General features: G+C 47.2%; 1 protein-coding gene across 2 annotated transcripts in view; it reads right to left on the bottom strand.

Moving 5' to 3' along the window:
- Positions 1–27058, bottom strand: part of Ypel2 (yippee like 2) — a 60258-nt gene extending 33200 nt beyond the window's left edge. Inside the window, exons 1-2 of one of the 2 annotated variants that reach the window (XM_021177473.2) lie at positions 26853–27058; positions 5182–5495 (exon numbers count right to left, since the gene is read on the bottom strand). In XM_021177473.2, coding sequence (XP_021033132.1) covers positions 5182–5495; positions 26853–27001 — 463 coding nt within the window. In that variant the 5' untranslated portion in view covers positions 27002–27058. Of the gene's footprint in view, positions 1–5181; positions 5496–26852 lie in introns of those variants that run through there. The other variant, XM_021177474.2, reaches the window with a different exon arrangement.
- Positions 27059–27400: the final 342 nt, after the last annotated feature.

Raw genomic sequence — 27400 nt, forward strand, 5'->3', positions numbered from 1 at the left:
AAGGCATGGCTGAGCATGGTGGCACATACATCTAACCCTACCAAAAAAAACAAAAAAAAAAAAAAAAAAAAAGAAAAGGAAATGCAGGCATTTTCTATGCTTCTAGATTCTTCATGTGATTTTTTTCCTTCTTTTTGAAACAGGACTTTATGTAGCTCAGGTTGGCCTCAAACTTGCTATGTAGCCCAGAGTGACCTTTGAGCTTCCTGATCCTCTGTCTCTATTTCCCTAATGCTGGAATTACATGTAGCTGTGGTTCTGGGGATCTAACTTAGGGCTTCCTACATGCTAGTATCAGGACATGAATACTGTAGAGCAGTGGTTTTCAACCTATGAGTTGTAACCCTTTGAGGACTCAATGACCCTTTTAAGGATTGCCTTAAGACCATCCTGTATATCAGACATTTACACTAGGATTCATAACAGTAGCAAAATTACAAGTTATGCATGTAGCAACGGAAATAACTTGTCACCACAACCTGAGGAACTGTATTAAAGGGTTGAGCATTGGGAAGGTTGAGAACTGCTGATTTAGAGTATTTATTAAAAGCAGCAAAATGATGGACCGAAGAAACTAAGAGAAACAAAGTCCACCTTGACAGGACGGTCAGCACAATGGGACATATCTCTATGCTGCCACATCAGCACCCCACCACGTCTGTGACCTATAAGCCACTGCACTGGATCGAGAGGTCAAAGGCTTGCTGAGAACCACAGGTGTCAACACTAAGGCTCAAAGGCACAGGTGGGAAATGAGGGCAGGCTAGCCCTGTGGCAGCCGCAAGATCAATACAGCTGTAGCACAGGTGCCCTCCTGACTCTCAAAGCAATGCTACATCTAATCTCTTGGCAGGAAGAAAGAGTCCAAATGCCACCACAGCCAGCCCAAGGAACCCCACGAGGAACACAATAAACCATTGCCCAAGTTCCTAGCCTCTAAAGTACCGCCAGGAGCCAGAAGGCGAGTTTGTTCAGGGCTCCTCACCCAGAACATGGCCCAGGCGGAGACAGAGGTCCCTGGTTCAGAGGCAGTGTGACCTAAGGCTGCTTTACTGCCTCGCTCTGACCTGTTTCTTGACCAAGAGTAGACAGCCTTGCAGTTCCGGAGCACCTCTGTCTCTAGAAAATAATCGGACCCAAAGATCTAACCAAACAGTCACAAGTAGGTTGGGTGGTAAGCAGAATATTTCTTCTTTCCACCTGCCCTGGACACCCACTTGACAGCCTCCCACAATGCCCGCCCTTCGGATAAGGATCAAGTCTTGGAATGAAGCCACAAATTCCCAAACACCCTGCTGTTCAGCTTAGGACTGGCAGGAGGACAGCAAGGGGGGAGGTCTCCACACAGCTGTACTGGGTGGTATGGCCTGTAAACCTGGGCTACTGGAGGCTGAGGCAGGACTCACTGATCCGGTGGGAGCCATTATTATTTTATAATCCAAGTGTATTATTATTTTATAATCCAAGTGTATTATTATTATTATTATTATTTTTTTTTTTTGCTGGCTGGGGCTGGCAACATTAAGAACAATGGTGCAAGCAATTCTTCATGCCAACTCAAAATACCTCTGCAGACAAACAGCCCAGCATGTAGACCATACCACCCTCAAGAAAGAGATCGTGGAACGCCTTAGCACATTCTCTAGATGGTTCTATTATCCATTCAAAAGTCTCCCCTCCCACAGGCCGGAGGGTGTGTTACTGCCTCTTAGACATACAGGGCTATCAACTGTCCTTTCCCTACATCCAATGCCTATGTACTGGATCTTGATGGAAAACCTAAGCAGAATATCCCCCAACTTACTCTCCACTTTACATTTGGAATAACAAGACCAAGAGAGGAAATGGAACTACTTTATACTGCAAACACCTTTGTCGTTCACAATCCACCCTGATCGCATCTGAGTTGTGTGGCAACCCAATGAGGTGAGGCTGCTCCCTTCCCAGTGAGGTATGCCTTGCTATGGAGACAGCAGCCGGAGGCACACACTAAATGCTAGTTACCTGCCACCTGACATGGTCTCAGTGTCTACCCATCCCCCAATCGTATTGAAATAGATTATTGGGCCATGAAGGCAGAGCCCTCGTGAGATTATTGTCAGTATAAAGGAGTCAGAACAGCCAAGCACAGTGGCACATACATGCCCTGTACACCTGGAAGCAGAAAGACCTCTTAAGGCCCAGCAGTTAAAGACCATAGACAGGGGCAACTCCACAAGACAGTCTCAAGCATATACACAAAATGATAATAAAGAAATAAGCCAGAGGAAGATCTTTTGCCCCTCCCCCGTAAGGCCACACAGTAACATGGGATGTATGCACTGAAAAGTAAACCCTGAGACACCAAGTCTGCCAAGTTTCCAAATCTGGGTTTTTCCGGCCTCCAGACAAATGAGAGGTAAACTTGCTTGTTTAGGAGCCATTCTGTTGACAGTCTGGTGACTCCAGCCCCACCCCCCACCCTCCCAGAATCAGGCACTACGATCACAGAGGATGCCATTTTGCCCATTTTGTAAGAAACTGAGACTCGGGGGTTGGGCAGCTGATTGCTGACAACTGAAGCTCCTGGGTATGTAAAGTGAGCAGGGCAGGCAGCAAGCCCTGCACAGAGCTTTCCACCAGCCTAATCAACACACTCAGCTGTTTAAAACTTTACAATGTAGCATTCCCCTGGTGGCCTAGCCATGGGGATTGGAAGGGATGCTGAAGTCCCCTGTTCATTCTAGACACCCCTCCCTCCTCTGGGCCTTTGCCTGTCTCTCTCCATCAGGAAGGCAGGCTTACTTTATTTATTTATTTATTTTTTTGTTCCCCAAACATCCAGCTCTCTGACTAAAGACCCTATTACCAGTACAAAGCCTCATTAATTGCGCTGGGGTTCCCGCCCCGACTTTCTGGTGTCCAGCTCTCCACTCCCACTGGGCAGACTCTGAAACCACACAGGAGATTAAGTCAAGAGGGGAACAGGAGGGACATTCTCTCCTTGAACTTTCCTAAATGGAGGGGGGTGGGCATGAAAAGAAAGGCCCATTTTTCCAAGGAGGGGGCCGAGGCAATGATCTTTCCATTAAGCGGACGTGCATAAGAATGTATAGATTATTTAATGCCGGGGGTGGCTGTGCAGCAGAATAAAGGAATCTTTGTACAATGCCAAGCACAGTTCCCTTGCTCTTTCCCCAGTCAGGCATTTCACCCAACTCCTTAAATCATCTCTAATGCACCCCATCTGGGGCGCGCTGGCTGTAGCCAATGAAACCAAAGCCTCTGCTGACTTTGGCAGACTTGTGAGCCTTACTGCCCCAGAATGGGTATGGGAGAACACGAAGGCAACGCAGCCTTCTCTGCTTCCTCCTCGTCTTCTCCCAAGGCTCAAACATCATCTGTCCATTTATTTGATCATTTTCTGAGCTTCTGTCAAGTTCTGATCAGAGGACTAAGTCAGAGAACCCACAGAAGGACGAGGGAGGAGAGGAGGCAAGGAGGGGTCTGCCCTTGGCAGAGGCGTGAGGTACCTCTACCAGCATGCTCATGGGACACTGCTAGTGTCTCCTGGCTAAAATGAAGCAACGCCCTGCACACCTGCCAAAATACAGCAGATGCAACCCCAGATGCCACTGCCGCCATCTCTACATGTCCAGCTTCCGCCATCTCTTCAGGCCTTGTCAAGAAATCCTGACTGAACACCAGCAGACAATAATCACTTTTCTTAACCTCCATGTTGAGACTTTGGACAATATTTTGAGTCTCAGCTTCCCACTGGTATGACATATGACTAGCCACTCACCTTAAAGAGTCACACGGGTTAGGGAGATAGCAGTTTTCAATACAGAGTAGATGAAAAAACATACTCTTTTGGAGCCTTGACTTCTTATACCACAGAACACTTCTCCCTTGTGTTAAAATGGTGCCTGAGTCTGCCCTAGATAGAAACACTTATTTTGGAAATGTCTACCAAAAAAAAAAAAAAAGGTTGTGGAAGGGGAGACAGAGCCGACTCAAATACAAGTTTGTGGGCTCACATTCCACGCCAGGAGACTGGCGAGCTCTCCCACTGACATGGCCTCCCATATCCAAACTACCAGGTTTACTCCAAAAACTTAATGGAAATCTGCAAAAAAAGATGAATTATATGATATAGGTGGAAAGTAAAAGGCTAGCTTAAGTGTAGTTGGAAAAGAGGAAGTTCAGCCAGGACCCTGGGGGCTCTGGGCATCAAGCTTGTAAGTTAGTAAGCACCCTGGAAGAGAACCCCAGAGGTCTGTTCTAGGGCCTCGGGTTAGATACTGTGACCAGAGACTTGGTTGCCTGGGCAGCCTTCATGTGCCAGTCACGTCAGCCTGCTAAAGAGGAACGCTTGGCTGTCACTCATCTGGAGCTGAGACTACAAAACCTAAGGAGAAGAGAGCACAGGTACCCTTGCCAGCAGGTTTTTGCAAACAGTTTAAGATTGCTAATTTTTAAGTCTCGCTCTGTATAAGTATCTGTCTGTCCTCTAATTGTGTGAAGGCTAGCTTCTCAGGAAAGATGCTATTAAGGGGGAAATTCTCCCACGATCTTTTCCTCTTTGTCATCTAGCCCCAGTAAAACCTGTTTCTCCTCCCCTGGGAATCTAGAGTCAGGAGGGAGATAGCTCCCTTGAGAATGCTGCCCAAAGTATTGGGTTCCTGTATTACACAACCGCGATGCTAGGTTTATTTAGTGGTAACCCCCAGCCTCAACTTCAGAAGCAGCTATCAAAGCACCGACGGGAAGGAAACCAGGGGCTCACTCTTCTTCAAATGATCACACATTTGATCGAGATCAAATGCCACGCTGTGTTACTTCATGTATAAAGGTCCCAACAGGCTGGGGGGCTCAACTTCTTCAATCGGCTACTTTTGCTCCTCCCCCAAAGAACAAGTTTCATAAGCTATGGCTACACAACTCTCCCTGGGGCTTGCTAGGAGCTCTCCCATCCCAGCTAATGAAGCTGCTCCGGTGGGGGTTGGTGTGTGGCTCTGTGGTCAAGTTCTTGACTAACATACAGTGGCCCGGATGGCCCTGCGAAACCAAACAACACCTTCCACAAGGCCCTCTGCCTCACCTGTCTGAGAATTCACTTCCCAGGCAGAAAGCATTCAGTTACCAAGCTAAACCAAGTAAACAAACGGAACAGGAAATGCCCTCCTCGGCGGCAGGTACCTTGGAAATGAGTTCGTCGTGATTGGCCAAGTGAGCTCGGCAGTGGATGCAGCTGTAGGTCCGGTGGCAGGAGGGTAGGTATGCCTGAAAAGTCTTGGATCTTGTCATCTTCACCATTGGCGCTGCTGAGCGTGGGGCAAACTCCGGGGCAGCCCACGAGGCACTCCCACAGGATGGGTCGCACGGGAAACAGCGAAAGACACAGGTAAAGGCCGTGGTTTGGCAGGGGGTGGGTGTGCGGCAGGCTCCACACACTGGTGATGTCTGCAGAAGGAGGGCTCTCTAGTAGAGATCTAGAGCTGGTTCTCAGCAGCCTGCAGCAAAGGGAAAACAGCCATCAGCAGATGGAACAAAGCTGCCTCTAAGAGGGGGCAATGGACACTGGGCACATAAGCCATCAGTTCCATATTCTCTCCCGCTGTGTCCACTCTAGCCTGGCTGCTTGGATAGGCAGTTAGAGGTTCAGTATTAGCATAGTATTTGCAAGAATTACACAGGCGCCCAGCAAACTGGCATCATCACCATCCCTGGTCAAAGACCAGACTGAAGATGGGCTCTGCATTGCACCCAGGAAAAGACTCTGTACCTATCCACCACATACAACTGTCTTGTTTGTGTCTCATCTACTTTCAGATACCAAGAAGGTACCAGCCCTCGGAGCCACCACCTAGAGAGGGTCAAACCACATGACGGCCACATGACGAGGGTAGCCAGCTTGTTTGACAACTGATTCCCTTCGTAACACCTTGCCAAGACAAGATGGCCAGTGTGGATGTTTGTGTATTTTAAAAGTTAAGTAGAAAAACCATAATGACCATGAATTTCACAACTTCTTCCCAGATTTCCCCGTCTCCCCCATTATGTCCTGTAGGTAGAAGATTCTACCATGTAGTCCCAGCTTTCTTGTTCTTCTGGGAACACAGGACACTAAAAGTGGGGGAGAGGAACAGGCTCGTGGTGGAGCCGAATGAATGAATGACTCTAAAGCTTCGCTTACCTGAGGCTCTGGCAACCTGTCTATTCCCTGGAGGCGTTCCCACTTGCCTACCTTCCCAGCAGAGCTGGGAGTGTTAATTAACACCTGCATCATGCTTTGAAGATTAAATTATTTAGAGAAATGGGGGAGGAAGACAAATAAAATAAGCTCTTCCTTGCTGGACTGTCTGGGATCCATCTGGACTTAAGAGAAAAACCTGTGAATTATAATGTTCTTTTTCCTCTAAATCCACTAAAAGCAAGTCTTCCATGAGGCTGCATACCCTGTCCCCACCAACCTGCCTTTCATTCTTTCCACACCAGCCATTGGGGCTCTCAACCTTTTGGAGTGGATAATACCACTGCCTAGCACTATAGTGAAGACAAGAGTGGCTACTCTCCCTTATACGTCTCCACAGCACCCTTGAGCCAAGTAGGCTCCAAGTGTAACACACATCTCTCATGTGACTTGTCTGATTTCTAAAGGGATTCAGATTCAAACCCACAGGGGCCAGGGCACAATGTCTTCCTTCCCTGCTCAGTCTCCCACCTGTTCAGGATGAGGAATTGGGTTACACAGAGAAATGCTGGCAGGAGGCAGAGGTGGGAAATGATACCGTACACTGTGCCTCAGAGTTAGGCACAGCCACAACAGATGCCTTAGATCCCAAGCTGGCCTGCGGTGAGCAAAGGCTCAAAGGTGAAAGGGCTAAGTTACTATTTCCCTGCCCTTCCACTGGGTTTCCTGACACATGCTCAATATTTCCAATCCCCCAATTCTGCTGCTAGCAAGGACAAAAATTCCAGAAGGGGACAGAGAGACCTGGAAGCAGCATTCAGACGCAGTTCACACCAAAAGCCGCTGTTTTGTTTATTAGCGGGTGGGAGTTCTTTTTGTTTGGCCTGGGTTGTGTTTGTTTGCTCTCTTCATAGCCCAGGCCGGACTGGAACGTCTTGCCTCTGTTCCCTAGAGCTGGGGTTAAAAGTGTGCAACACCATTACCAGCTGTCTAAGCCAGATGCTAAGTCCACAGGCGGGGCTGCCCGGTGGCCAGGATGAGCAGCACCGAACCCAGGTCTTACACAAACAGCAGCTCGAGAAAGGAAAGCAATTGCTCTGGCGGCCTTTCTGCTTTAGAGAGGCCACGCGGTGTGTTTTCTTAAGCACGCAGGCAGCTTCTCAATTATGCATTTCCCTGGAGTAGAATTATTTCTTTTCTCACCGCTCCTCTGTAGGAAGCCTAAAAAAAGCAGAGGTTCCTGGTTATGCCCTGAATCCACAAACACTGAATTCACAGCTCTGTCTACAGAATAAAGATCTGTGGCATCTTAAGTACTGAGTAAGTCACAAACATAGACTGGCGTAATGTGCCTCACCAAGACTGAACTACCATGTAAGTAATGGCCCAGGCTACAAGGTACTGAAAAACCCTGAAAAGAATTGGGCCATGGGTAGGTTTGGTTTTGAGACGGAACCCTACGTAACTTTGGCTGGCCTGGGACTTGCCAGGTAAATTAGGCTGGCCTTGAACTCAGAGATTCAAAAGGTTCGGAATTCTGAGCAAGTGGATTAAAGGTGTGTCCTGTCACGCCCAGAATTATTTCTCTTTAGTAATTTCACAAGCATCCTAAAAAGGGGACTTCTTTGGGGAAGGGAGACAAGCGGGTAGAAAGTATTAGTAGTGCTGGGTTCAAACTGGTCCAGACAAGCTGGAAAGACCTAGAAGAAAGGCAAGTGTGGTAGTGAGACCAGGCCAGAGACAGCAGCAGTTAAGAGCATGCACTGCTCTGGCACAGGCAGCTGCCAGCACCCACAGCAGATGGCTCACAGCAGTCTGCAGCCCCAGCTTCAGAGGATCTGATGCCTGACCTCAGTGCTTGCACAACCACGTGCATGCTCCTCCTCCTTCTAAAATCAAACACTGTGCAAGGATGTCAAGGCAGTAGCAAGAGGCATTCTGTATCCAATGGGAAACCATAGGCCAAATAGAAAACAAAGATGAACACCAGCCCCGATGAAGAGGGGGAAGGAAATCAACTACCCAGCCAGCCAGCGATCCTCCCATGTGTAGCAGTCAGGGTTCTTGAGTAGCAAAGCTGACATGGGATTGGAGGGGCTCAAAGGATCTGGTCCAGCTAGCCCTACATTGGCCATCTACCCACAGATGGGCCAAGAATCCAGGGGACATTCAGAGGCGAATGTCTCAGCTGACCTTCTGCCTAGGCCACGTCTTTCTATGGGCTTTTCCAGCAGGCGTGGATCCAGATTAAATTGAGTCTTCCCATTTTCAAATTAAGAAAAATCCCTAGCTGGGTGGTGGTAGCACATGCCTTTAATCCCAACACTTGGGAGGAGGGTGTGGCAGACAGGGGGATGGGGACAGGCTGGATCTCTGTGAGTTCAAGGGAGTTCCAGAATAGCCAAAACTACAGAGAAATCCTGTCTGGCCAAAAGAAGAGAGAGAAAAGAGAAGGGAAGAGAGAAGAGAGAGAAAAGAAAAAAAGAGACCCCTCAGTTGGGTTACCCAAGAGACCTAGTCACTTGGGTTTTAATCCCAGATATAGTTGACAACCAAGAGCAGCCATCACATCATTTAAGGGAGATTTAAATTGCTTAATTCTCAATAAAGAGAATTGCATTGATTTTCCTGAGGAGGAAGGAATTATGCATGCAGGGTCACAGAACTCAGCACATATTAGTTTCTGAACTTTGGTCCCTGCTAATGGTGGCATGGCGTGCATGGAATCAAGAGTCCAACCTGTTGAGCATTTTGTGAAGTTCAATTGATTTCCAACAATAATCAAAAGCCTCGGGGCTTATGTACAATTTAAACAGCATTTTAAGTGAACTAATAATCTACGGTAGATTTAAACGAGACTTTTCTACCAGCAGCAGCTGGCTCATGCTGCTCGCTTCAGAAAGAAAATGAGCAGTATTATGATTAAAAACAAAGATCTTAGATATATCACAACCTCGAGAGCCAACGGCATGGGGGGACACACGCTGAGCCTGGCGGGCCCCTTCTGACTGACAGGCCATTCCCACGGGGAGTCACAATAGACACTGAAATTCAAAACCATACCAGGTGTCACTGGGAAGAGTGGCATGTACTCGTTAGTTAAGCCATAAGGAACCTGAGAGGTGACCTGGAAGCCAGGCGGCATCACACAACAGCCTCAAAAACTGGCTGCTGGAGAAAGCACCACAGAAAAGACAGGGCTGTCCCTAACACGTACCTGTGCTGTTGTTTATGTAGACAGGTGAACAATGAGCTCTAGAAACTCACGAGGGAGTCCTATTCCTTCCTAGCTGAGCAATACCTAGCAAGTCCCTCAATCGCTGACCCTTGTTTCCATCTAAGTGTGAGATGAGATGACCCAGTATTCCTTTAGGGCTGGCACACAATCTACAAACTAAACTAAGTATTTTCAGTGCTCAGCAGAAACACAATGATACTGCTTTGGATGGGACAACTTGAACTGTTTGTGTGGTTCCAACACACTAGGCTCACATTCTCACCTTCAGACTTTTGTGGCCATTCCCTGGGGCCTCCCAAGTCTGGTACAGCTTTCTCCTGTCCCTACACCAAGCTCTCATTTGTCCACTCAGATTTAGCCAGGTAAGGTGGGTGTGGCAATGCTGTATAAAACTGGCATTTGGAAAGCTGAGGCAGGAAGATACTGGGAGTTAAGAGGACACCCTGGCCCACAGAGCAAGAAACCAGAGCGAGGGTGGGGTGGGGTGGGGTGGGATGGGGCTGGGTCGGGGAGGGGAGGGGATGGAACTTGGATTCAGTTTGGATTCTTCTCACTAGTTGAGTTAACTGGGCAAAATGTCTGAAAGGAGATAACAGTGCCTTCATCCTGAAGGAGATGAATCAGATGAGAAAGAGCGGAATATTCAACAGCCCTGATTAGCTACAATCATTCTTACCATCAAGGAAAGGGATACCCATGACCAAAGGTGCCAGTATCCCCGTGCCCCTGGCTGACTCATGGTTAGGAGGTTGTGCAGAGTTCCAGGCCAGTCAGGACTAGGTAGTGAGACCCTGTCTCAAAAACAACAACAAACAAAACAAAACAACCCAAGGTCATGAGTTGGGTGTGGTAGGGCAGGCCTACAGCTCCAGCACTCCAGGAAGACTGCTCCAAGTTTGAGCCAGGCCACTCTATATTTCAAGTTCCAGGCCAGCAAAGGCTGCACAATGAAACCTTGCCTCAATTCCAAAACCCAAAGCAAGAGAAAACAAAATATCAACAGGAAAAAAAAATCAGTTATTTTACAGATACCTCTTTTTTTTAAAGATTAATTTAATTTTATGTATATGAGCACACTGTAGCTGTCTTCAGACACACCAGAAGAGGTCATCAGATCCCATTACAGATAGTTGTGAGCCACCATGTGGTTCCTGGGAATTGAACTGAGGACCTCTGGAAGAGCAGTCAGTGCTCTTAACCACTGAGCCAGCTCTCCAACTCCCCGTTACCTCTTTTATAGCTCTGGACCACAGCAAATTTCAAATGCATGTGGTACGTAACACAACCCAGCTTAGACTACAAGGAACCATGGTTCAGAGACAAAGCCAGCCATTCATCTCAACCCTGGATACAGAGTCTAGTCTTGATTCTAGGGAGGTATCCGTCACATGACCATCTTTCATGATCCCTGGGACTCCTCTTTCAAGTGTGCTGCAGCTGTGTGTGCGGGCTGAGATTACAGTTTAACTGTGTATGAGTGTTCTGCCTGTATGTGTCTATGAAGGGCCCTCGGAGGCCAGAAGAGGATGTAGGAGCTCCTGGAACAGGAGTTACAGCTGCTTTTAAGTCACCGTGTTGGTGCTGGGAATCAAACCTGGGTCTTCTGCAAAGGCAAGTGCTCTTCACCACTGAGCCGTCTCTCCAGCCCCTCTAACTCCATGTTTAATGTTCAAGTAAAACTTTGTCCTATAGTGAAGCATCTTTCTTGCACCAACCTTCATTCTCTTAAGGCCTTCAATTCAGCAAGGTCACAGGTCATAGAAAGTCCACTCAGATGTGGCTGCTGAATGGTGCCTTTGCCACACCCATCAGCAGAGCAATGTGCCCATGGCTCTTAGCATAGCAATTTACCTGGGGAGGCTCACATCTGCTAGCACATCTGTGTGGGAAAACAAACAGTCCCCTTGAACATCCTCCACCTTACACTTGCATTTACTAGGTACTGGGCAGAAGCAGCTGTGGCTGGCTATGAAGAAGATCAGATATCACAGGCTGTGTCTACAACTGCAATAGAAAACAGTAAGAAGACCTCTCAAGTAGCTGAAGACACTAAGGCCACTCAGCTGAAGTTCAACAGCTTCTTCCCCTTCTTTTCTTACACAGTTCCCAGCTCTGAACTGGAATGAAGGTAACTTACAAAATATGTACACAGGGCCAGGTGTGGTAGCACATCCCTTTAAACCCAACACTCTGAGAGGCAGAGGCAGGGGGATTTCTGAGTTCTATGTAGACCAAAACAGCTTGGTCTACATAGTTGAGATCATGTCTCAATAACAAAACAAAGGGAAATATGTATATACTATACATCAAGATTTAAGATAGATTTATCAAATCAGGATCAGATAGTAACATTAAGAAAAAGAGAAGATAGTTCTATTAAATGTGGAATCTAGAATTAGGTATGAAAATATAGACAGGCCATGAAAGTAGATGGGAGACTGAAAGGGAAAGAAGAGGTTTAGGTTTTTGTGTTGTTTTTTCAAAACAAACAAACAAAAACCACAACAGGGTTTCTCTGGGTAGCTCTGGCTGTCCTGGAACTCTCTCTGTAGGACCAGGCTGGCCTTGAACCTGGAGATCCACCTGCCTCTTCCTCCCCAAGTGCTAGAGAAAGAAAAGGGGGAATGAGGGTGGGGTGGGGGAGAAAAATACCTATTATCTCATGCAGAATCTGGAGTTTAAGTACATTTTAACAAGCAAGCGCCAGGCTAGAGGGATGGCTCAGCAGTTGAGAGCTTTGAGTGCTCTTGCAGAGGACCTGGGCTTAATCCCAGCACACATAGGATGGTTCACAGCACCTCTAACTCCTGTTTCAGATGCCTTCTAACCTCTGGTGCATACCAGACACATATGACGCGTAAGTCATACATGCAGGTAAAACACTTATATACATAAAGTATCTTTTCAAAATAATAAAACCAGGGCTCTGTGGTATCTGAATATCAATGGCTCCCATCTTATGCTGGAATGCTTAGTCACCAGGGAGTGGCACTATTTGAGAAGGATTAGGAGGTGTGGCTTTGTTAGAGAAAGTGTGTCACTAGGTGTAGGGTCTCAAAAGCCCAGGACATGGCCAGTGTTCTGCTCTCTACTGTGGATCAGGATGTCGCTCTCAGATACTTTTCTGGCACATGCCTATCTACCTGCCACTAAGCTTCCTACCACAATCATAATGAAATAACATAAGAAAGCCCCCCATTAAATTCTTTCTTCCCTAAGAGTTGCCTCGGTCAGTGTCTCTTTATAACAATAGAACAGTGACTAGGACAGGATGGACAAATGGCTAAGAGCCCTGATGCTCCTCCAGAGGACCTAGGTTTCCAGCACCCACGATAGAAGGATCTCAATGGCCTAACTCCAGCCCCAGGGAAGCCAACAACCTCTTCTGGTCTCCATGGCACCCACATACATGTGGCTAACACTTGGTGCATGCACACACACACACACACATACACCATCTTTTAAAAGGATGCATGATAAGGAAGTCAAGCCTAGCTTGGAATGAATGCTCTTAAAATGACTTCTGGAGTTAAAATGCGAATTTGGCTTTCAACTCCTCAGGATCTGGGCAAACAAAAGAAAATATCTAACCTGCAAAGTTTCTAGAAGCATCCTGGAACTAAGCACAGATTGTTGATCAATTATCCTGTGCGGACAGGAAGTCAGTGAGAAGTACAAGAACCAAGTACATGTATTCCTGACACTGAGACTACGGCAAGAGGACTGCTGTAATTCTAGCCTAATCTACTTAGTGAGTTCTAGGCCACCCTGGGCTACAGTGAGACTCTGTCTCCGTATCAGACAGAAGCTTGACATGGGGAGGTGGGTGGGGGTGGATAAAATAGAACATGGATTTCAGATGGTCTTCCCGGATCCTATGTTTAGTGCTGACTCAAGCAGAATGACGAGCCACCGAAACTTCTGGCAAGGCTTCATCATTATCATTAATCACAATCAAGATTGAGTAATGAAAACATGGGCCTCTCTCTACACACAAAGAAGTTGCAAGCTCTAAAGCTTGTGTTTACGGTTAACACTGTTCAGGCACGGTGAGGCATCAGGTCCTCACTAAGCTTTATGGGCCCGGGTTGGGCACTGTGGCACATGCCTATAGTGGGAGCACTCAGGAGGGTTGCTAGTTTAAGAGCAGCCTAAACGAGCCCCCAGTGGCCTGAGCTACATAGTCAGCAAGACCCTGTATCTCAAAAACAAAAGTTTCCTGGGCCTGACTCCCCACAAACAGGATCCTCTACAGACATTCAAGCCTAAGCTTATATAGTCTGCTTCTGCGCCTCTGGCCCCTCTGGCACTTCTTGTAAACTCCAAGAAGCTCAGTTGTAGAGCACTTAGCTACCCATGAGGTTCTGGGTTCGACTTCCTGCAGGTACTGATTTAAAAAAAAAAAAAGATTTATTTATTATTATATGTAAGTACACTGTAGCTGTCTTCAGATACTCCAGAAGGGGGGGTCAGATCTCGTTATGGATGGTTGTGAGCCACCACGTGGTTGCTGGGATTTGAACTCAGGACCTTTGGAAGAGCAGTCAGTGCTCTTAACTGCTGAGCCATCTCTACTGTATTTTAAAAGTGTACCTTTGTTACTATGTGAATGTGTATGTAATCCATGGATGTGTATGCTTGTTTGTGCGAGTGGGAGCCCCCGTGTGGGCATCATGACTCCTCAGCTCAGCTCACCAGGCTTGCACCCCGGGTGCCTCTGCTTCCTGTGTCACCTCAGGAGTCCCTGCAGTGCGCTTAGGTTCGTCTCTATGTATTGAGTGTTCTGCGCTCATGTTTATATGTGCAGAAGAGCGCCTGGGGCCTCCAGAGATCAGTGGGCAGTGGATCCCCTAGAACTGGAGTTAGAGATGGCTGTGAACAACCAGGTACAGGGGATCCAACCCAGGTCCTCTACAAGAGCAAGAAGTGCTCTTCTCTGCTAAGCCATCTATCTCTTCAGCCCCCATAGGCAGCTTATTTAAAGAGCCATTGTTACCTCTTCTCTAGCTTGCTACAGTCAGCTTCACACCAATTCTCTTTCCACACCCTTTGTGATGCTGGGGACTGAACCCAGAGCCCTGCACATGATGGGCAGATGTTGTGTCCTGCAGGCCTCAACCCCACTTCTCCTTAAAGACCCCACTGACCAAGCAGGCAGCTCCTTTCTCTCCCTTTTTATAGTTCACTTTCTCTAAGCAGTCAACTCTAGTTTTGGGGTTTGGTTTGGTTAATTGGCTGGATTTTTTTTTTAATAATGCCAAGAACCAATCCCAGGGCCACAGACATGCCTCGCACGCACTCTACTACTGAGCTACACTGCCCCCACCCCCACCCCAAGGCCTGGCTGGGCTTAACTCTACCATCCAGGGCAACCCTCCCGGGTGGTACTGCACAAGGCCCAGCCTTTCAACAGATTACTGTCCTTGCTTCCTGACTCCCTGACTCAGCTCTTTCTCCAGCCCATTCTAGAATTCTATTTCTAAAACACAATTTGACCACATCTCGCTCATGTTTCAAAACCTGTACCAGTTTCCTACCAGCTTAAACCAAAGAGCCTGAGCCAACTCTATGTATTTTATATATAAAGTTGGCTCTACTCCAAACCTGCCTGACAGACCAAGTTACTGACTACACTGCTCCAAATTATTTCAGTTACCTGCCATATTTTAATCTATCTCCTGTGCCCTATAAATGGCCGCTCATCTTTAATACCTAGCACAAATGAAACCCTAAGCTGAGCTGGCAACCCCTTACCCCAGCACACAGAGAACGTCTTTCTCTGAGTTAGAATTTATTCTGCAAGACAAGGAACTGCCTGAAAAGGTCTAGAGTCCTGACCCATCCTTCACATCTAGGACACAGCATTCAGTACACTAAGGAGCCTTGGAAGGTGGCTAACTGGGAGAAGATGAGTGACCATCAGCAAAACCATACTGGTAGTTCCAAATCTTATTCTTGTGCTCCCCTGCTTTCCTGCATACTCTTACATATCTACTCAAGCAAAAATACCTAAGTCTGGGCATTGCACCATTAATGGGACTCCCCATTAACTCTTGGCAATTAACTCTTGAGGGGCCAAGTCACCAGGGCTGGTAGATGGTGAGGAGACGCAGCACTAGGAAGTCATAGCTAAGTTGAAGCGCACCACATGAACCTCTGCAGTTTAACCTGGCTACTGTGAAATCTCTGTTCTGCCTCCCAAGCCTTCATTCTCCACTGTATCCCAGGAGAGCTTCCCGCATGACCCTACCCAGGCTGTAAGTGTCCTCTGGACTCTAGAGAAGCTCGCAGATGTCCAACCTCTGCATCTTCTCTGAAGACACCCTAACAAAACCCTCTCTCGGGCTTGGGTCAGGCCAGGTATAGGACCCCTCAACTTTGCCTCTACTGAACACAGCAGAGGCCCAATCAATCTACCTTTTTTCTCTCCAGGACAATTCTGCCACCCTTCAGTACCAAGCCTTTCACACTCGATCATGCCCACATGACAATCCTGGTTAAAACAAAACAAATAACGTTCATTCTATGGTCTGTGACCAAGAGAGCTAGTCCATTCTTCTGTGCCTAGACAAGGCTCAACTTGACCTATAATGAAAAACGGCCATGTAGGAGCTCTAATGACACACAGCTTCAGAAAATAAGAGACTTGAACAAGGAATGGTCTGGTCTGGAATCCCAGAACTCAGGAGGTGGAAGCAAGGATCTTTCTTTATACATAAGTACACTGTAGCTGTCTTCAGACACCAGAAGAGGGTGTCAGATCTCATTACAGGTGGCTGTGAGCCACCATGTGGTTGCTGGGATTTGAACTCAGGACCTTTGGAAGAGCAGTCAGTGCTCTCATCCACTAAGCCATCTCACCAGCTCAGCAAGGATCTTTCTATACACTTGAGGCTAGCCAAGGTGAGTTCCAGGACAGCCTTAGCTACATAGGAAAGCCCAGTATAACTAACTTACCCACTCCCTAAAGCAAAGAGTATGGCCCCTCTTCAGAAGCTACGAATTTTCACTTTGCCTTCAAGCTCCAGTCTGGCCCCACAGAATGCAAACGCTCCATCTGCTTTCTTTTACTGAAGTGGCTGTGTTTCCCGAGCTGAACTACCTGCTGAATTAATGAACGTCTTTTGGACAATGGGCACCACCATGACCTTGATTTCTCTCACGGATGGATCTCTGGGGCACAGCTGGGGCTCCAATTAACTACAGGCTATCTATCCCAGACCTGCCAATCAATGCTACTGTTCAGCTGTCTGCACGCTTTCTCAGTTTTATCCCCAGTTCACATAAATCCCACATTCTAGATCCAGCCTGTCTGTGGCTAAGCCCCCTGCCTTTCCACAACTGGAATCTGGAAGTTGAACTTTTAAAATTTAAGAGTGAGAAAAGGAAGAGACATTTATCGAAAGGATGCCTGAGCTGCAATGTAATGGCCAGCCCACAGATGGATAGATTTGTATTCTAGGGTGTGGGGGGAAAAAAAAGAGGAAAGAGAGCAAGGGAAAGGGGGGGGGGTAAAGGGGCAGGAGAGAGGCAGAGGGAAGAGGCTGACTCCATGACGAATTTCTGGGCTTCTCTACGTGGGAAGAGCACGTAGGCCTTATTCAGAATTAAAACCCTTTTCCGTTTAGGCCGGGTGCTTGGAGGATAGATCTACATGCACTTGACCAATTTAGCCTCTCCATTTAAAAAGCTCCCAAAGCTAGTTCATGGGTCGTCCCCAAAGCTCGACATGGCGTACGAACTTGGAAAGTTTAGTCTCGCTGGGTTTGGGGTACATGCCTGAAGCCCCAGTGCTTGGAAGGCCTTATAAGGCAGGAGGATAAATTTAAGGCAGTGTGAACAACTGAGGGCTGACCACACAGAGGGAGATGTAGCCAAAGGTCACCTTGAATTCCTGAACCTTATGCTTCTATAAAATTCTTGTACCCTGACAAACCAGAAGAGGCCTCTGGAAATGTATTCTTGATCCCTATGGCCTCCAGAGCTTAAACAATGGGAGAATCTTCAAGCTATGCTGTAATATCGGATGGCCTGGCCCACTCTAAGAGGCATAGTAAGACACTGTCTCAAAATGCAAAAACAAAATATAGAGCTAGGGATGTAAATATTGAATATAGATATAGGGTGCAGGTCAGCGGCAGGACTCTTGCCTGACGAGCACCAAGTCTTGGGTTCAATTTCTAGCACCACAAAAATATAAAATGTATAAGCATGCACAAATTATTGGCTTTGTTAGGACAGAGTATATGTATATGACCAAGACAATCACATAGCTGAGACTGGCCTTCTCAGAATCAAAACAATCCTCTGACCTCTAAATGTTTGGATTATAAAGGCAGGCAGCACTTGGGAGGCAGAGGCAGGTGGATTTCTGAGTTTGAGGCCAGCCTGGTCTACAGATTTGAGTTCCAGGACAGCCAGGGCTACACAGAGAAACCCTGACTCAAAAAAAAAGAAGGAGAAGGAGGAGGAGGAGGAGGAGAAAGGAGAAGGAGAAGAAGAAAGAAAGAAGGAAAAAAGAAGAAAGAAAGAAGAAAGAGAAGAAGAGAAGAAAGAAGAAAGAAGAAAAGGGAAGGGAAAACAATCATAAAAAAAACAAATGTTTGGATTATAGCTATGTACCACATACCGATAATATATGTATTTGAGAATTCTGTCAAATAATCATTCAAATTCTGAACCAGAGTGTCAAATTCTCTTGAAGCACCAGCAGATTTACTACTTCAACATTAAATTGCAGAAATAGAAAGATAGCTATGGTTTAGAACATTGACTGCCCTTCAGGGGACCTGGGGTCTATCCTTGCTACCTATAAGTTCAATCTCAGGGGATCCAACACTCTCTTCCGACATCTTCAGGCACCAGACATACACATGGAGCGCAGACATACATGCAGACTTCAGATCTCAGCCTTTGGAGGAGTCAGCGTGGACCACAGGACACGGGGAGGGTTAAAATGAGAATGGATATCTCTACTCAGTTTTCAGAGGACATTTTAATCAGTGTCTATGAGCTACTGTTGCAAGCTCTTCAACCTTATTGTGTTCTGAGAAAGGAGGTCACAGGTCACTTCCATGAAACTGCCCCTTGCTATAGCAATGGTACCAAGCAACACCCTGGCATTCTTCCCCAGGTGTCAGGTGGCCCCTAAGCATCCCCATGTCCTCCCCATCTGTACCCTTCAGTAGACACTGAATTTGGTATGCTCCCAATTTAAAACCTCCTTATCCAGTCCCACCTCCAAAACCCTACCCTTCATTCCATCTCCCCAGTGATTAAACTCTATCTTGTACCCTGGTTACTTGCACATTTGCCTCCATCACTGGTTGGACAATGTCCAGCAGGAGACAGGTCCATGTCTTAACTTTTCTTTTTCTCCCAAAAGTCTTATTATCTGAGTAAAGATTATTACCCACAAAAATAAAAGAACCAAGATTACATTTCAGCTCCAATTTAGAAAGTTCTACTTCTACTGGTCCGAACTATTCTTTGCTGGCAGTCGAGGCTCATCCTAAACTCCCAAAACCTTGGGTATTCTATTCTAAAACAGAACTGGAGAAACCAAACGCTGCAAACCATTAGGAAAGTCAGTGTCTCCCGGGACTAAATGTCCACCAGCCAAAACAAAATAAAGCCAATTTGAACAATAACGTTTGGCCATTCACCCAGAGGCCCTGTCCGAGCCCAGTGGAATCCATTCGCTACCTTCATGTCTGACTTTCCTTTCCCAGTGAGCAGCACACTAGAACTCTAGGCCTGTCGGTTGTTTATTGTTTGTTCATATGTATGTTTTGGTTTTTGATTTTTTTGTTTGGGGGTTTTTTATGGTTTTGGGTTTTTTTGTTGTTTTTTTTTTGTTGTTGTTGTTGTTGTTTTTTGTTTTTTTGTGTGTGTGTGTCTCTGCCTCCCGAGTCGAGTACTGGGATTAAAGGGATGCACCATAGACCAGCCAGGCCTGCTTCTTTCTCTTTCTCAACTGTCACGCTTGTTTGGACATACCCTATCCTCAAGACTACAATCACAAGGAAGGGCTGCCCTGTAGCTGGGAGACAGAACAGCCCTGTAGCAGAAACGCAGGCAGCAGCAGCACATACCACACTGGCAGAGATGCCCCAACATTAAAAAGGCTCATTTACCCATTTTGGAGGAAGCATGTTTCACTTAAGATTGAAACATTATAGGCCATTTAGGGCTAGGTCAGGAGTGCATACTCCTCTAAAACCCACAGAAATAGAAAGAACCCCTGACCTGAGGAAGAGAAGGCATGATCTGTACTTGTCTCAAGTCCTAGGCTGATCACGAATTGCCCACCTCCCTGCCTCTGCCTACCAAGTGCTGGGATTACAGATGTGCACTGCCCTGTCTGATTTATATGGACAATGCTGAGACTCTTACTGAGCTGCAGCCTAACCCAGTTTGATGCAGTTTCAGGTATCCCAAGCTGTGGACTTCCCACTCTTCTGCCTCCACCCCTACCCACTGACTTCTGCTTTACCTAATTAGAGCTGTGTTCTTCTGCCCACTTAAGCCTTACATTTCTTTATATTTCTTTCTCTTTTTTTTGAGACAGGGTTTCTCTGTATAGCCCTGGCTGTCCTGGAACTCACTTTGTAGATCAGGCTGGCCTCGAACTCAGAAATCCGCCTGCCTCTGCCTCCTAAGTGCTGGGATTAAAGGCGTGTGGCACCACCGCCGGGCTCTTTATATTTCTTATACCTTTATATTTCTAAAATGAAATTACCTAACTGGACTCAATTCCCAACCCAGCACATATCCAGTTTGTATCTAAAATTACAAGTTATTCATATGAAGCAAGAAAAACAAAACAAAAAAAAAATGATAAGGTTAACACTGGGAAAAAATTAGGATGCAGGCCTCTGTGGAGCAAGCCACAGTTTTGGCTCTGTACTTCCTGGCAACCATAGCAAAAAGAGAAATATGAGCAGTTATAAATTTCCAATTGTCCAAAAAAAGAAAGAAGAAGAAAAAAAAAAAGGCATACCAGTTCCTCTGAAGGGCCAAAGCTTTTCCTGGCACTATGTTCTAAAAGAATTTCTCCCTCGAACTTCTTAAAGGAGACATTATAGGATGTGGTAGAGAGTCTCAAACGATGTAAATCCCAGGAAACAAGTTACATCAAGCTCCTTCTCCTGCTGTTTTTCAGGGAAAGTGAAGGGCTCTCAGTAGAAGCACTTCAGTCAACAATGCCTCAGTACGCAGCCTCCCGTCAGGCCAGCTTGGTTAATCAAGGCTAAATCAAGAGTGTCCACGACAGGTAGACAGCATACTTTGTTTGGAGACAGCGTTTGTAGCTCTAGCTGTCCTGGAACTCACTCTAGACCAGGCTAGCCTCAAACTCAGAGATCTGCCTGCCTTTGCCTCCCATCAACCAGCTAACAGTATGTCTTTTCTAAAACTACCACAAGTATTACTTCTTCCAAAGACACTAAGTCTTGGGGAGGACGCTGGTGCTAGTGAGCTCCATCCAGGCAGTCTGAGCTTCAGAAAGACCCAATTCAAAGGGGGAAAAGAGGAGCTGGGCAGCAGCTGTTACAATGTCATGATCTCTCAATTCCAGCCAGGTGTAGGGGTGCACGACCCTGATCCCAGCAAGCAGGAGGCAGAGGCAGGTGCAGCTCTGTGAAGACAGCATCGTCTAAATAGCTAGTTCCAGGCCAGTCAGTGCTACACAGTGAAACCCTGTCATAAAATAAAATCAATTCCATTCTAGTTCTGACAAACCTTAGTGATACTTAGGGCCTTCATTTACTTAATATCAATTAAGACTTGGTCATCGCCCACCCGTCACCACCAAATCAATTGATCTGGGGATGGATTCCTGCCAGCTAGAGATGAAAATCTACCTCATACTATTAATGCTGTTATTAACAGGAGCACTGAGTGCTTCCTAGGTGCCGGGCTCTGGGCCTGGTTTCCTGGCCTTCTCCTCTAATCCTCCCATAAATCCCCAGTGATAGTTACTATTATTAGTCCCATTTTACAAATAAGGACCAAAGAGTTAGGGAACTGTAGATTGCCCAAGGTCACAGAGCTAATTATCCGGCTCTTTCTCACTCAGGAGCCAGGCCCCTCAGCTCCACTGCAGGGCCTGCTGGTGTTAATGAAAAGTGTGGTTACTGATAGAAATGCTAATGCATGTCAGAAAAAAGGGGGGGGGGGCAGAGTGAGGTCAGCAGAAGAGGCAAGGGATGTTTATTAACAATAACTGGTGCTGGGGTTTTCAGAGACTGGGCCACCAATATGGAATAAAGGAATAAAAAGCAATACTGTGAAAAATGCAAAGTGCAAAAGGAATATTGAAAATATTATCTTATTCCAAGAAAGAGACAAAACATTTATTTTCCTCATAATCTCTTAAAAAGATTGTTGCACGCCTTTAATCCCAGCTTTTGGGAGGCAGAGGCTGGGGGATCTCTGCTGAGTTGTAGACCAGGCACAGATACAAAGGAAAAAAAAAAAAAAAAACTGTCTCAAAAACCAAAACAAACAAAACGACAACAAAAAACTTCCTACTTTAGAGACTGAAACTTGCCTCCTTTGATCATTTATGTTTTTAACCAACAGGTATTTATCTAGCACCCACTGAACTCAAAGTATTGCCAGGATGGAGCAAGTCAGAATGGAATGGGCACTCACAATATTCCATTCCAATAAGTAAGTAGATAATACATTCCTAGACTGTAGTAAACTGGTTTTTATAATAATAATAATAATAACAATGATAATAAAGTTAGGGTTTGGGGATGTAGCTGTTGGTAGATTTCTTGCTTAGCATGCATTGAAGTTGAGAGCCCTGCAAGGCATAGAACTCACCTGTAATTCCCAAATTAGGGATCTAGAGGCCTGGTATAATAAATTCAAGACCAGCTTGGGTCTCCTGTATCCCAAGACAAACAAGTTAAGGACTGTAAAGAGGCTGTGGACCAAGAGGTGAGGAGATGTTGATAAGTAGTCGGGGAAACACTAACTCTCATCTGGAAGAGGAAAGTAACTACAAAAGCAAAACCAACCAGGCTTAGAAAGTAGGCTCTTGCTACTCTTGTAGAGACCAGGGTTTGGGTCCTAGGGCCCATATGATTGGCACATGGTGGACCATAACCATCCCAACTCCAGTTCCAGGGGCCCTTGATACTCTTTTCTAATTGGAGACCATAAATTCATGCAGAGATAATACTCACCCACGTAGATTAAAATAAATCTTTAAAAAGGAAGAGCTGTAACCAGGAAAAATTAAAAAAGAGGCTTAAATTGGGTGTGGTGACTGACATACCCCGGTAGTCCACGAGTCAGGTGGTAGAGGTCAGAGGGTCAGCCTGAGTTACCGAACAAGTCTGAAGACAGCAAGTTTCTGAAACGTCACAAGGCCCCAAGTAGTTGCAGCAGAAATGGAATGAGGTTGGGAAGGTGGGTGATAAGGTGAGGGGAGCTGGGGGAGGGAGTCAGGGGAGGGCTCAGAGAAGGATGCTGCATTAGACTGAAGTGCACCAGGCAGAGCCCACTGCAACTCACTGGGAAATTCAGGCAGGTGCAATCTCTTACAGACCCAAGTAGACAGCATCTTTTGTAATGGATATCATAAGAACCCTGTCAGCCCTTACAAATATCTTTAGCTGGCAGACAAGCAGATAGGAGGGCACTCTGGCTGGCTCTCCATCGCTGTGGGCTAGAATTCAAAGTGATGCTTTATACCTGTCAAGAGTACCCAGTGGTTTGGTTGCTAGACCTGGGGATAAAGCTGAGATAATTTACAGAGACCGGATCCTGACTTCTTCCCAATCCCCTCCCCTCTGATATTCCTAAGACCTGTCACCTGCCCCCTTCCCAACACACACACACACACACACACTTTTCTGCCCCTTTCATTTTTCTATGTGCTCAAAACTGGATATTCTGAATGTGAGCAGCTAGGCCAAATGGAGCGTTATTAGAGGTAATTTAGACAATCTCTCAGTGAATGTTCTCATACAAGGCACTTTTTGCCAAGGACCACAGTAGAATCTGAATGTAGATAATTAAGTGTCCCTTGTAAAAGCTAAACTGCAGATTTAATTCAAAGAAATCTCTTCCACCAACCTGTCTGGACAAAATAAGAGGGTGAAATTGAGTGAACAGCTCCATTGGTGTTTGTGTGTTATCTGTGCTTAAAGGCAAAGGGAAAAAGCACCAGAAACCGGATGACTAACTGGATCCACCTGCACACACCGTGCCCATGCAGTGGGAAGGAGCCAGCTGACTAGGCAAGGGATGTGGGAACCTGAGTCTCTTATTAACATCTGATGATAGACAAGTCCCTGATTCCCCCAACCCCCAAATCAAAATAAAGACACAGCCTGCTTTTCCCTGGGGCTACACAGTCTGGAATACCAGCCAGACATTAAACAAAATCAATCCTTTCTTCTGCTGGCCAGTTGTTAATCCCCTAGGCACAATGACTGCCTCAAAACCATTAACATCATTATGACAATGAAAATTCACATAATCTGTGAACAGCACAGCAGCTCCCTGGTGGGGCTCACATCTCCCACCCCCACACACTCAGAAACAGCCAGTGCTCCAGAACTGTGAGCAGCAGCCTCAGAGGAGCTGGGGTGCAGTGGGTGCAAGGCCTGCCAGTCAATCTCTTACTCTCTTCACCAAAGCTTTTGAGAATCCCACTCTGCAGCCCAGGCTGGCCTGGAACTCACTATCATGCACAGAGCGCAAGAGCTGACTGCCTCGGTTTCCTGAGTGGGACCATGGCTGCATACCACCACGCCAGGCCCCTTAAACTTTGTAAAGGTATGCGCCATCTACCTGACTCTGCATTTCACATCCATTCTCAATATTCACTGCCACCAACTCCCAGTAATCAGCAACCTGAATCACCTAAGGAGCACCCTCCCCCCATCAGCACCCCTAAACAGATGTGCGGTGTCTAACGCCTGGAATCTCTATCCTGTGGAGGGTGAGGCAGGAAGATTGTGGTAAAGTTCAAAAGCAGCCTGGAGCTATGCAGTGTGTTCCAAGTCAGTCTAGACTGTATAATATGAAATCCTGTCTCAAAATAAGACAGAGAGAAAATAAGCATCCATACACACTATATGCATACATATATAATGTATCTTTGTATATATAAAATACAAACTTTTTAACCCTGCTGTATTTCTAAATATTGCTCTGGACATATTCATGCACAGCCAGGCTAGAGGACCTCCGCCCTGAACCAATGTTTCTCAAACTGAAGGTCGTGACCCATTTGGTTAGGAAATCAAATTAATGAGTCATGACCACCAGCTGATTGTTGTTTTTCTAATGAAGCAGGAAAAAGAACAGCACATACATACTGCAGGTAATATGGCAACAGTTACTGCCTCCTAGAATGTCTAGTCCAGGCTAGCATGCATTGCTATAATGTATTCCTTACTGTGGATCCCTAGCCAAGTTTGAAAATCATGGTTCTAAAGAATTGAAGTAGTTTTGTTTGGTTTTGTTGTTTTTGTTTTGTTTTGTTTTTTTCTTTTCTGAGACAAAGGGTCTCCTTACATAGCCCTGCCTAACCTGGAATCCCTTTATACAGACCAGGCTGACCTCAAACTTGCAGTGATCAGAACTTACCTCACAGAGTACTGGGGTTAGATATATACCACCATTCCTGGCTAGGGAAACTATTCATTGTTTTTTCTGAGACAGGATTTCTATGTAGCTTTAGCTGTCCTGGAACCTGCTTTGTAGACTAGGCTGGTCTCAGAGATCCACCTGTCTCTTGTCTCCCAGATGCTGGGATTAAAGGTGTGTACTGCCACTGCCTGGCAAAGGCACATATTCTTATCTGTGTTCTTTATTTTCCATTTCCCACCCTTATCTCAACTCAAGCAGAGACCTAAGAAGTGATGTTACTGAACCCTAAACTAGGCAGAGCCCAACTGAGGCAGTGCATGAGCCCAGGTACCCCACTCTATCCCATCTGACCCTGTCGTGGAATAGGGGACAAATCACAGTGCCTAAGGTAAGATTCCCCAGCTTTCCTCAGGCTGGGCTTGTAAAGAACTCAGTCACTCATCACAGCTCAGCACAAAACCGGGGGTGGGGGAGCAGTCATAGTTGAGTATGAACCAGTCACAATGATACATGTGTATGAAAATGTTCTAATAAAGCCATTATTTTTGATAAACTACAGAATTTACAAAGTGATATAAAGAGAGTAAAACTTCCTCAAAGATAAGAATATCAAATGCTAAGAAAGCTGATGGACTGAACTCAGGTAAAACCTACGGCAGTGTGTGCCAAAAGGAAAAAGCATCCCAATCTTACTGATCAGATCCTGTAAACCCCCAAACCAGGCAGCCTACTGCAGAGCCTCAAGCATGAGGTTTACTGTAATTCCTTTGTGCCTCTAATGTTCTGTAAATGGGGTTCAGAAAAGTAATCCCTAGGCTTGTTGTTCAGTGCTCTGGACAGGGAGCCCATCTTGCGAGAACGAAGACAAGCATGAGGAACAAAAGACTAATAGGACTCCAACTCAGTGGCTCAAAGACCCTCCAACGTGGCAACAACAAATCAACAAGGAAGCCAAAAAGCAGGGCTCTGGCGCATTTGCCATTTCCAGCAGCCCGGCCGTGGAAGGCTAGGCAAACCGGAGGATGCTCGCTCAGCTTTTTAAAAACTGTGGGTAAAAGTGAAGTCAGAGGTGGCAGGCAGTTCTTTGCACGAGGGGTCCAAAGGAACAGTGCTTCCCCCTAAGTGCCAGCCAGGAGACGGGAGTAAGGTTCCACTGTTTCGGAAAAAAAAAAAAAAAAATCACCCGAAGGGAGTCAGCAACCAGGCAGGTAAACTTGAAGCAGGAAGAGAGGCAGGAGCCAGCTCTGGGAGGGACTCTCCGCAGAGGCCCCCGCAGCGAGTCTGGCAACAGAGTTCGTGCCCACCCCTTGGCAAGGCCGCTGGGGAGGCGCCGGGAAGCGTCCAGGCAGGAACTCGCTGTGGTTCCCTTGGCCTGGGGCTGCCGAAGCGCTCCGGGGACTTTAGAGGGCGACGTGCCCCAGACCCAAGTATCTCGATGGAGAGAGACATCGACCGTACAGCCGGGTGCCGCCCGGTGCCACCCCTGGGGGGGGGGGGAGGTGGGTCACGCCGAACAAGGGAGGCGTTGGCGCCCAGGTCTCTGGGTCCCCATATTTGCCAGGCGGCTCGTCGCCACCCGCCGAGTCCCGAACCCAGAGTGCCCGCCAGTGTTTGTAAACAAACCGATCACGTGGCTGCAGCAACCGGTTCCCCGCCCCTAGCACCCCGGGAACCTTCGGGGAGCCCCCTCGGGACCGCGACAGCACCAGCCGAGCCGGGCTGCACGCAGCCTGGGAGCCCGACCGTCCCCAGGGCGCACAGCCCGAACTGGAGCAGAATGCGCCCCACGCCCACGCGAGCTCAGCTCGAGATCCCTCATACCTGGCGGTAGGCTGCCCGGTCCCGCCAGCGCCGGGCTCGGCTGCTCCGAAGTGCTTGGCGATGAAGGACTGCACGGCTGACTCTAGCGCTCCCTGCGTGCTCTTAAAGCCACAGTCTCCGCCACCGCCGCCGCCACTGCCGCTCCGCATCCCTCCGAATCCGGGCTGGGGGCTTGCCGGGTGACAGACGCGCCCCCGCGCCTATCCCATCGGCTCAGCACATAGCAACACGCCACTGGTTGGTCCTGCACGGCCGCAGCCCATCCGCCAGGAGCCAATCACTGGAGGACGGAACTCCGCCCCTGCTTTCCCTGCCTCCCGCCCCCAACCCCCACCCGCCCCTCGGCCCTGGCGGGGCGCGCGTGCGAGGAGTGTGGCAAGGTCTGGGTCCCGCCAGTCCTGGCAGCTGGCGGGCAGGGCTGGGAGAAGAGGTGATTAGAGTGGGGGAGCTCTCTGAGATAGGAGCCTGTTTGTCTGGCTTTACTGGGATTCCCAGGACCCGAGGTTATGTTGGGAAGTGGGATTTACAGTACTTTTGTTTTGAGAACC

The sequence above is a fragment of the Mus caroli genome, chromosome 11 (assembly GCF_900094665.2).
Source record: "Mus caroli chromosome 11, CAROLI_EIJ_v1.1, whole genome shotgun sequence".
In the NCBI taxonomy this organism is placed as follows: Eukaryota; Metazoa; Chordata; class Mammalia; order Rodentia; family Muridae; genus Mus; species Mus caroli.